The sequence below is a fragment of the Emys orbicularis genome, chromosome 13, assembly GCF_028017835.1.
Source record: "Emys orbicularis isolate rEmyOrb1 chromosome 13, rEmyOrb1.hap1, whole genome shotgun sequence".
In the NCBI taxonomy this organism is placed as follows: domain Eukaryota; kingdom Metazoa; phylum Chordata; order Testudines; family Emydidae; genus Emys; species Emys orbicularis.
Window position 1 is genome coordinate 5619191 of NC_088695.1, and position 11796 is coordinate 5630986.

General features: G+C 54.5%; 1 protein-coding gene across 1 annotated transcript; it reads left to right on the top strand.

Moving 5' to 3' along the window:
* Positions 1-9800: 9800 nt before the first annotated feature.
* Positions 9801-11114, top strand: LOC135888152 (zinc finger protein 501-like). Its single transcript, XM_065415964.1, has one exon. It carries the CDS (start codon positions 9801-9803, stop codon positions 11112-11114), a length of 1314 nt encoding a protein of 437 aa, XP_065272036.1.
* The last annotated feature ends 682 nt before the right edge of the window (positions 11115-11796 follow it).

Sequence of the window (11796 nt, forward strand, 5' to 3'; positions counted from 1 at the left end):
ATAATAGGCCACTTACCCAGGTGCCTGAATATGGATTCAGGAGCCTAAATTTAGGCTCCCGAATTTAAAGATCCCGGCCTTTGTCTTTTTATTCCCGCACAACGCCGCTTCCACACCAGGACTGCGATATTTTCAAACTCTCTCATTAAATTAAACAATGTTAATGGGACCGTTCACACAGTCCCAAACAAATGTGTGCGCGTTACCGGGCTCAGCTCCTCCGCGAGGAAACAAACCTTATCAAAGGGGGAAATAATCCGTGTTCCCGCACAAGAGACATTCACTGAACTCTCATAACAAATCTGCATCCAAACAGATTTTCACCAGACGACGGAGAGGAAAGCGCCTGACCTAGGAATTCTCTCTCCGTCAAATGTAAAATTTCCAGCCCCAAAGGTGCTGGAATTGGTCAAACTCTGACAACACTTTTAAAATGGCAAAACGTGATTCTCCCCATCTCCACGGCCCCTGCTCAAAACAAAGGCTAAGAGGTTTAGCCTGCATGTGGGACCCTTGACACACTTAGAATCAGTCTGTATGTGAGTGTTCACGGAACTGACCCCTAAGTGAGGAAACAATTCTGATCAAAGGGGGAAAAAAATTCAGTGTGTCTGCACAACAATCTTTTATTCAGCTCTGACAGCAAAGCTACAGCAGAACAGGTGTTTATGAGCCTACAGGGAGAAGGTGTCTGACTTGGTAATTCTCTTCCTGCCAAACGTAAAAATTTTTGTCCCAAGGTGACGGAAGTGTTGAAAAACGGACACAGGTTGTAACTTGACCCGACACCCCGGCCACTTCTCAGGAAAAGGCTCAGAGGTTTTATCCTCAAACTTTGCCAAACTAAATTCACCCCCTGGGCAGAGACTTTCAGCCCGAAAGATGAACCTAAGCAGTAGCATTGAGTGTGGCGTAAACCAGTGGCTCTCAACCTTTCCAGACTACTGTCCCCCTTTCAGGAGTCTGATTTGTCTTGCGCACCCCAAGTTTCACCTCACTGAAAATGACTTGCTTACAAAATCAGACATAAAAATACAAATGTGTCAGCATGCTAGTACTGAAAAATTACCGACTTTCTCATTTCTACCATGTAATTATAAAATGAATCGATTGGAATATAAATATTGTCCTTACATTTCAGTGTATAGTCTATAGAGCAGTATAAACAAGTACATTGTCTGTCGGCAATTTTAGTTTGCACTGACTTTGCTAGTGCTTTTGATGTAGCCTGTTGTAAAACTAGGCAAATATCTAGAGGAGTTGACGTCCCCCCTGGAAGATCTCTGAGTACCCCCACGGGAGGGGAGGGGGGAGACACGTACCCCGGTTGAGACCCACTGTCGTAAGCAACTGGACAATTGGCTTCACAATTTCAGCCCAACCCTACCTGTCGGTGCCGCTGTGCACTCCAGCTAAAGCAGATTCCAAGGAGTGGCTGTGGAGGAATTCCTTTCCCTGAGGCCTGTCTGTGACTAATGAGAGGCAGAACTGGTTTGTCCTCTCTCTGCACCGACACCTTGTCCCCAGGAAAGCCAATCAGGCCAGGGATGACGCAGGGAGCAGATCTGGGCGGGCCGGGCAGCTGGGAACCACCCTCTCCACTTATTACTTCTGCTGCCCATCCGATCTCTCTCCCTTTCCCCTCTGGCTGGGAGATATGATCCCTGGCTTATGCCCATGGGGCGTTTGCTCTCCTGTAGCCAAGACCCAGAGTGGGGAGCAGAGATGGGGCTGTTGGTGCAGAGTCACTTTCCTGCCTGGCCCCAGCCCTTCCCCCCGGGTCTCCCCCTCACCTGCAGGAGTTGTTCCAGGGCTGCCCTAGGAGGCCAGTTCCCCACTCTCGGCTGGGCCCAGAGGTAGCGCTCCTTCAGCCTCTCTCTAGCTGTACCAGCCCTGTCCAACCCAGGAAGTTCAGTCATCTCTTGATCAGATCACAGCAGGAAACTCGTGGCCAAGGGAGAGAGAGAGGAAGTAGTCCAGCCTTGCTTTGAGCTGTAACCCAGAGCCCTCTAGCGTGGGCAGATCTGGAAACCCTCTTCCCTGGCTCCTCCTAGGGGTGACCAGATGTCCTGGTTTTATAGGGAAAGTCCCAATCATAGGCGTGCGCAGCACATTTCATTAGGGTGTGCACCCAGGGAGTCCTGCCCTAGCCCCGCCTCCATCCACTCCCTCCTACTTCCCACCCCCTGACTGCCCCCCTCAGAGCCCCCAACCCCCCCTGCTCCTTGTCCCCTGACAACCACCTCCTGGGACCCCTGACCCCCAGAACCCCACCCCCTATCTAAGCCTCCCTGTTCCTTGTCCCCTGACTGCCCCCTAGGATCCTACCCCCTACCTGTCCCCTGACTGCCCCGACCCTTATCCACACCCCTGCCCCCAGAAAGCCCCCCGGGACTCCCATGCCTATCCAACTGCTCCCCGCCCCCTGACAGGACCCCCAGAACTCCCAACCCATACAACACCCCCCCCCCCCGCTCCCTGCCTGCCCCAACCCATCTCCACACCCCTGCCTCCTGACAGCCCCCCCCCAGAACTCCTGACTCATCCAACCCCCCCAGCTCCTTGTCCCCTGACCACCCCCGCCAGAGACCCCCCCACCCTAACTGTCCCCCACCCAGGACCCTCCTTGCTCCCTGCCCCCTGACTGCCCTGACCCCTATCCATCCCCCACCCCTGACAGACCCCAGGACTCCCATGCCCCATCCAACCCCCCCTGCTCCCTGACTGCCCCCTCCAGAGACCCCCCACCCCTAACCACCCCCCTGGCATCCCACCCCCTATCCAACCCACCCTGCTCCCTGTCCCCTGACTGCCCCCACCCCTTATCCAACCAGGGCCGGCTCCAGGTTTTCTGCCGCCCCAAGCGGCAAACAAAAAAAAAAAGCCGCGGCGGCGCAATTGCGCCGCTCCACTCTTCAGTGGCAATTCGGCGGCAGGTCCTTCGCTCCGAGAGGGACTTGCCGCCGAATTGCCGCTGAAGACCCAGACGTGCCACCCCAATAGCGGCCGGAGTGCCGCCCCTTAGTATCCGCCCCCCACCTGCCTAAGGCTCTGGGATGGAGTTTGGGTGGGGGAGGGGGTCTGGGGTGCAGGCTCTGGGATGGAGTTTGGGTGCTGGGTGCAGGATCCGGGCTGGGGCAGGGGATCAGTGTGCAGGAGGGGGTGAGGGGTGCAGGCTCTGGGAGGGAGTTTGAAAGTGGGAGGGGGTGCAGAGGGAGGGGGTGCAGGCTCTAGGAGGGAGTTTGGGGGGCAAGAGGGGGTGTGTGGGAAGGGGGAGGGAGTGCATGCTCTGGGAGGGAGTTTGGGGGATGCAGGGGTGAGGGCTGTGGTGCTGAGGATGAGGGGTTCATGATGCAGGAGGGGGCTCAGGGCTGGGGCAGAGGATTAGGGTGGATGAAGGCTGGGGCTGGGGTTGAGGGGTTTGGGGCATTGGAGAGGCTCAGGGCTAGGGCGGAAGGGCAGGGTAAGGGCAGCCTGTCCTGCCATTGGGAATGGGGGGGGCACTAGGACCCTGGGGCAGCAGACAGCAGTTGAGCAGGAATGTGCTACACCAGTAGCACAGGCAGGCACTGGAGAGGCCTCACACTGCTTTCTTTCAGGCAGGGACGCTCAGGGGGGTGGGAGGGAGACCCGCGGGGGGGGGTGGCAGGCGAGACCCACGGGGGGGGGGTGGCAGGCGGGGAGGAGATCCGCGGAGGGGGGGTGGCAGCCGGGGGCCGGCCCGGGACGGCGGGGGAGGGGGCGGCGGCTTGCTGCTGCAGGGAGAGTGGAGCCATTTGCCCACCCCTGCTTTAGGGTGTGCCCAGAGGATTCAGGGGGCCTGGGGCAAAGCAATTTCAGGGGCCCCTTCCATAAAAAAAAGTTGCAATACTATAGAATTCTGTATTCTCATGGGGGCCCCACTTGTGTCCCCCCCCCTCCCCCCCCCCCCCCCGGCGGCCCTGTGCACACCCGGCACTTCCCGTGCGCACGCCTATGGTCCCAATCTTTGGGACTTTGTCTTATACAGGTGCCTATTACCCCACCCCGTCCCCATTTTTCACACTTGCTATCTGCTCACCCCATCCCCTCCCCGGGACAGACCCACGACCCAGAAGGGATCCGTCCATGAGCATTAACAGCTCCGTGCCCCCGCGGTGACTTCCTTTCAACACAGCTGTGGTCCCAGCCCCTGCCCCGGAGCCAGCCTGCACGTGCAAACTCTCAGATTGCTGCAACTCCTGACTCCGGGGAGGCCCATGTGGTGCAGGCGCCGTCACCCACCTGTTCCATTCGCAAACCATCTCCTGGGTTAGCGCGTTCACCCTGTTAACACCCATGGAGCCACCGCCGTAGCCTCCTGCAAAACCCTCCTTAAGCCTCTCATGTGCCCTGGGACCTGCGAAATGCTTGACAGCAATGAGGCTGCAGGTGTGCGGAGACCACAGCCTATCGTGCTGAGCAGCGGCGTTCCCGTGGGCTCCCTGGTCTGCCTGTCACGGATACGGATACAGAGATCAAGAGTAGCCAGTGTTAGGATGGTTCTGGCTAAGAAATAGGGTGACCATATTTTCCTAAAGGGAAAACTGGACACCCCCCGGGGTCGGCCCGAGGGCCCCCTCCCCCCTGTGTGTGGGGCTGGTCTGAGCACCCCTGTCAACCCCTGCACGTGGGGCTGGCCTGAGGCCCCCTCTCCCTTTCCCCACGTGCAGGGCCAGCCTGAGACCCCCTGCCGCCCGCCGGCACATGGGGCCATCCCATCCCAAGCCGCTCTCCTTAGCCCTCCCTGCCACATGGGGGTGGTGCTGCCGCTTGCCCCCCCCCCCCCCCGCCATGTTCCTTCGCACCCCGCTAGGGCTTGCACCCCATTTTTTGGGGCCGAATTGTGCATTTGTCCAGTTCGTTCTTGTCAACTGATGACAAATGCCAAGTTTTGCCCCCCAAAAAGTGTCAAGATGGCTGGGACAGGGCCTCTATTAGAGACCAAGATGACAGGCAATGGAAAAGAGCAGTTTATTCTTGTTATTACCTCAGATCTGCTACTGCAGGTTTCTGAGCCCTTCCTCTGACCCATCTGGGACCGGCCACTAGCAGAGACTGAACTGGAAGGACCTCAAGGCTGAGCCCACCGGACGATGCCTGTGCACCTCATAGAAAAAGCATCACCTGTTGGCTCATAATGGCCGTGTCATTCAGAGGTGGCTTCAATACAGTCCCTACTTCCACAGCATTAGGTTTTTTTGTCGGCAGCTCCAAAGCTGTCCCCACCAGAGGGCTCTGGCTGTGCTAAGGGGAGGCGGCTCCCTCGCTCCTTGTCTCTCTTTCTCCTCGGTTCAGCACAAGTTTCCTGGCTGAGACGGATGCAGCTGCGCTGAGCAGCTGCGGCCCCCTCAGTGGGGTGTGGACCAGGGGGAGACCTTCATCCAAGCCCCCTCTGTGCCCACCCCAGGCGGGGTCTTTCTCCGGTGGCTGGAACCAGCCCCCTGGGGCTCCCTGGACTCTGCCGACACCAGCTCCTGAGCCGTCGCCTGCAGGTGATGGGGAGACCTGGGGGAAGGGCCGGGCAGGAAAGTGACTCCCCATCTCACCCCACCCCCATCTCTGCTTTCCATATCTCTGCCAGTCCCAGAGCTGCGGCCGTCACCGACAGACATTCCCGGTCCCACAAGCGAAGAGCCATAGGAATGGGTCAGCCAGTGCTTAATTTGTGCCAGGGCTCAGCCCTGGCACCTCTGGGCCTGGCAGTTCAGAGCCCTGACACGGCATCTCTGGGCTTGCCACGTCAGTTATGCATGTAAAAAAATTGCTTGAGCCCCGACACCTCTTTCATTACAAATTAGCCTCTCAGGCCAAGGGGGAGGAGAGACCAGAGCAGGAACCATAAATGGGGAGAGAGGTTCCCAACTCCTAGATCCATTCACTTGGTTCTTTCTCTTAATCCTTATTGATCCATGATGCCGGATCCAGCGCTCTAATTATTTTTCATAGATTCTAGTCCACTAATTTATCAGTGTACCATCCCTCTAGAGCAGTGGATCTCAACCTGTTTACCATTGTGGGCTGCATATGCAGCTCTCTGTATGTTACGTTAAGTGGGCCCCATCCACACAATATATATACTACCTGTATGGCCCTGAGGATGGCACATGGGCCACAGCTGTGTGCTGATTGGCCGCCAGCAGCCCACAGGTTGAGACCCACTGCTCTTGAGTGATTATCTCCTCGGTGTCTAAGCACTGCACATCAGGTGACCAGCTAGCAAGTGTGAAGAACTGGGACGGGAATGTGTGGGTAATATGTGCCTGTATAAGAGAAAACCCCCAAAATTGGGACTGTCCCTATAAAATCGGGACATCTGGTTACCCTACCTGCACAGATGCATAAAGCATCAATGAGAAAATGTGTCCTTTTTTTCTCTCCTCCTAATGCCCAGTGGCGAGGGAGATGGTAAGCCACTGTTTGAATTATTTGTGCTACGGTCAATAAGGCTCCGTTGTGGGAGGCACCACACAAACTCCAGCCCTACTCCTGCGAAGACTCTAGCCCCAGCATCTGTTAACTCAGGCGAGGTGTGTGCATTGAAATCAATGGAAATCTGCTGAGTTTATTTACATGAGTCTTTCCAGGATCAGGGCAGAGTTTGTACAGTGCCTAGCGTACGGGCCCCTCTGATGTTGTGTGGCGCAAATCGTTGCCCCAGTGAGTTTGCAATCGGAGAGGAAGACAGATGAACGGAGGCCGTGGAGCAGGCCGGGTCACAGGTACAGGCAGAGAGTTGTGTCACCTGTGGCTAGATGGTTTTGTCAAAGAGCTGATTTTTCAAAGTGCTCTAAAATCCACACGGGTGCTCAGGCTGTCTTGAAAATTGCTGTGCATCATGAGGGCTGAGGGTAGGGTTAGCGGTGCGAATTTGGGGCCATTTGATCCAGCGGTTCCTGAAATTAGGGGGAGCAGAGAGAGGAGGAGAATTAGGACACAAGAGGAAGGGTGGCCCAGTGGTTACAGCACCAGTTTGGGGCTCAGGAGTTCCCTGCTCCGTCATAGGCTGCATGTGACCTTGGGAATTAGATGGTAAATTCCTTTACAAATCTTGCCCACCTCCCAGGGGTGTAGCAATGAGAAATACACAGGGCTTAAATTCTCCCTGAGTATTTCCCAGAGCCCCAGGGCTTCGGCTCCACGGAAGGTACTGGGACTCCCACTGGTTTGAAAATAATTACCAGAGCTCTGTTCCATTCAGCTCCAGCTGAATTGAAGTCCTGGCAATGCATTAACGGTTGTGAGGTGCTTATATACTAGGGTCATGGGACACTATTAATAGCTAAGAGTCACTCCGAATGCTGGGGGGAGAAGGGAAGTTGCAGAGGAGTGGAATCAAATCACTATAACTTTTGTGCAGCCCCTGATTTTTCAACCTGATTTCTCCAAACTTTTCCTCAGATGCAGGGATCAATTCTGCGTCGCCACTGAGAGAAAAGAAGGGGGGATAGATACATGGCCAGGTGGCGACTTGTACTAAGTATGCACCTGCCTTGGAACATCATCTTGTCATTGCAGGTGTTGTCCTTTGAGGGTTCTTGACAAGAAAACTCTTGGTCCAGTGCATGATCTGGCTTGGTCTGGAGAGATCCCTCAGCAGGGAGTACCCTGCCCCAAGCTCCCCTGAGCTTGTCTTAGGGCACGGTTAGAACATGATCTTGGACTACTTTGTAGTCAGTGCAGACAGGGACAAGATGTGATCAGTATCAGGTCAGCAGGCTGTGGTTAAGGGTTTGTCTACATGAGGAATTTGACCAGAATAGATACCCCAGCATAGCTTCCTGTGTGGACACGCTTATCCTGGAAGAATTAGCTGGTATACTTCTTCCAGTGTAGACTAGGCCTACGTATAAGACGAGAGACAGACAAACACAAGGAAACAATGAGGCAAAAGCGGTCAGCATGATAGGTGGTGTTCTCAGCACACCAGCAGCCTAAACCATGTCAAGTTTGTATCCTGGGAAGTGCTTATAAGGGACAGCCTTTACAACCATGTTAATAATGTTGTGCTAATTAGCAATCAATTAACTAACTAATATAGACAAGTCCTTTACACAGGTTGGGCCTGTGTAGCAGTTGGGGCCTGATTCTGATCTCAACTGCACTGATGTAAATTGGGGATATGTCTAGACTACGTCGTCGTAGCTACACAGGCATAACCCTGTAGTGTAGACGCAGCTTATAACAACGGAAGGGGGTTTTCCGTCAGTGTAGGAACCCCCCACCCGATGCATTCTTCCAGTGACAGCTGTGTCTACACAGGGCCTTAGGTTGGCATGGGTTTTTTTTTCTCCCCACCCCTGACCGGCATAGCTACACCAAGCTAACTCTTAAGTGTAGCCCAGGCCTTGGAGTGGTTCCATTGAAGTTGGCATGAAGAGAGAGCAAAGGGAGAAGCAAATCGTGGCATTTGAGTGTTGGTGGGCAAATCCTTTTTAATAACCCGAGGCAATGTCTCCAATGCAAAAGAGTTGTGTTCTTAATTTGGATTCACTCCTAATTTCACATGACCTTGAAAATTCAGTTAGAACCCAACCACCTCTCTCTGTCTGTGACACTTTTGGGTTAACTGGGTAGCTATATGGTGTTCTACACTTCGAGAACACGAAAGGGAAACCAGTTTTCCAGCATGACCCTAATCAAACATAGCTTGTTTACCATTCCTATGGGTAACAGCAATGGAGAACATCCTGTTCCTAAAGCCTGGGGTGCAATTTGAACTGCTAACCACAGTCAAAAGCCGAGTTGCTGTGTTTGCACTGCTGTTTTAACCCGAGTTAAGAACACATCTCCTTCTTTGTTCTGAGGACATACCCAGGGAGAGCAGTAGGCCAGGCTTCTAGGGCTCTCTAGTCAGTCGGGGCGGGGGGGGGGGGGGTTAGAAATGGCCAAGAGATTTAATCCTTGTGCTGGGCTGAATCACTAACTCCCGACTGTGTGTGGAGATCGCTGAATCCCTTACGTGGACCATTGCACATCAGCTTCCACATGCTGGGCTTTGCGAAAGGGCATCTCCATGGGTGTTTCCCATCTGCTTCATGTTACATATCCTCTCTGGCAAACATAGGGGCAGGGTTTAAAATCCCAGCACCTGTATAACAGGGACTCCAGGAATCTGTAACCAACCCTGATCTCGCCTGTTCTCTCTCCCCTGAGCAGGATTCCCCATCCTTAAACCTGACCTGCATGGAGCCAGGGGAAGAGCTGTGGGCACTGGATCTGCAGGGGAGGCACCAGCCCAGGTGAAGAACCAGTTAAACCAGCTCAGAGTCCATCTGGGAGAGAAGCCCAGCGCTGGGATTCGCATTGAGCCCTTGTGAGCTTTTCCAGGTCTGCCCTTCTCAGGTAGCTCATCACCGAACTGGAAGGGACCTTGAGAGGTCATCTAGTCCAGTCCCCTGCACTCATGGCAGGACTAAGTATTATCTAGACCATCCCTGAGAGGTGTTGCAAACACCTGTCCTAGTTTCAGAGCAAATGTTGCCTGGGGCTTTTTACCCTTTCTGCCTGAAAGCAGCTACCAACCCTCGCTCTGCCTATTGAGATGGGAAGGGAAGCAAAGCAGGATGGGTCCCCTCTGCTGAAGGACTGGGGGATGGTTTTGTCCAGGTTCCCCAATACATTATCTTGGTATAATAGATTCTAAAGCCAGAAGGGATCATCTAACCTGACCTGCATAGCACGGGGCAGAGAATTCCACATAGGAATTGTTTGTTTTTGCCCTCTTCCTCCCCTGGTTGGGGGGGAATGTCTTATATGTGGATTCTCTCCATAAACCAGGGATGGCAACAAGTGCGAATGAGAAGGCAAATCTGCTGTGGGGAAGCCCTGAGTCCGCAGAAGCCGAGAAAGCAGAGGGGCACATTTGCCCGAGAGAAGCCAGTGAGAGTCAGGGTGGGTGGGAGAAAGAGGAGGAAGGAAATCTTCCAGGGGGGAGAGAGGATAAAGCTTTTCCCCAAGGAGGAGATGTAAGGCAACTCTGGGTGCAGCAGAGAGAAGGGGAAGGTGATGGGTCCAGGGAAGGATTCACGGAGAGTGCCCAACCTGATGCCCAGTGGAGCACCCACAAGGGAGAGAAATGCCACAAGTGCCCTGACTGTGGGAAAAGCTTCAACCGGAGCTCGACCCTTAGTGCCCACCTGAGGATCCACACCGGGGAGCGTCCCTACATATGCCCGGACTGTGGGAGAGGCTTCACGCAGCTGGCTCACCTGACCCAGCATCGGGGGACACACTCAGGAGAGGAACCCTATCGCTGCGCCGACTGTGGGAAGGGCTTTGGGGTCAGCTCCCGCCTGGTGGCACATCAGAGGAGCCACACGGGCGAGCGCCCCTACAAATGTCCCGAATGCGGGAAGAGCTTCCGGGTCAGCTCAGTCCTGGTGGTGCATCAGCGGATCCACTCCGGAGAGAGACCTTATAAATGCACCGATTGCGGGAAGAGCTTTAATGTCAGCTCCAACCTCATTAAACATCAGAGGATCCACACGGGGCAGAAGCCCTACAAATGCACCGAGTGCGAGAGGAGCTTCAATGAGAGCTCAGCCCTGATTGCCCACCAGCGGCTGCACAAAGGGGAGCGACCCTACAAATGCCCTGACTGCGGGAAGAGCTTCAACGTCAGCTCCAACCTCCTGGAGCATCAGGGCACCCACAGGGGCCAGAAACCCTACAAATGCCCCGAGTGTGGGAAAGGATTCGCCCGCAGCGCCCACCTCTCACAGCACAGCCGGACTCACACCGGTGAGCGACCCTACAAATGCGCTGAGTGTGGGAAAGGATTTGCTGTGAGGTCCCATCTGGCCCAGCACTGCCGGGTCCACACTGGGGAGAGACCCTACAAGTGTGCTGACTGCGGGAAGGGCTTCACGGCCCGTTCGTCCCTGACCACCCACTGGCGGACTCATACAGGAGAGCGACCCTATGAATGCCCCGAGTGTGGGAAAAGCTTCAATCAGAACTCGCACCTGGCTCAGCACTGGAGAACCCACTCGGGAGAACGACCCTATCACTGCCCTGACTGCGGGAGAAGCTTTGGGGACAGCTCTGCCCTCATTAAGCATCAGAGAATCCACCTGCAAAAGAAACCTTGTTAATGCCACCCTGCAGCTACTGGGAAAGCTTTGCTTGGAACTCAGCGCTTATTACTAGAACTGGGCAGGTAAGGGCTTTTTCAGTGAGGTGGGAATTCAAAAAGGAAGAAAAAAAATCATGTTGAGTTGACCCCAAAACAAAATGTTCCAACATTTGGGGGGGGGGGGGATGGAAAAGTTGAAAATAAAAATCATTTCAAATTGAACTCTTGTGCTACATGAAACATTTCATTAGGATTTTGAGTGGCTTTACCATCTTTTTTAAACAAAATTTTTTGCTCAGGTCACTTATTACACTTCAGAGAATCCATGTGGGGATAACCCTGACCGATGGGAGTAATATCGGTGACATTCAGCTCCTCCCACTGGGAGCAGGCCACCTCTAGCTGATCTGTGACTCTGGTCTGGCCGCTGAGACCTTGCTGCAGCCCTGCAGGCTGAGCATAGGACGGGGAAGAGAAAATACCTGCAACCTCGGTTGTTCCCTCTTCTGGGACTCAAGATCCCTCTCCTCCCCAGGCGAGATTCATTCCCTGGGCTGCCCACATTGGTATCAGAGAGGTGGGTAAGAAATTAGGTCCAATTCCATCCCCAGCACTGCCTCCCCACTGCAGAAATTGGATGCTTAATCAATGCTCCAGGTCTCATTCTCCCTTCAGGCAACCGTAAAACTGAAGGTGCCCTA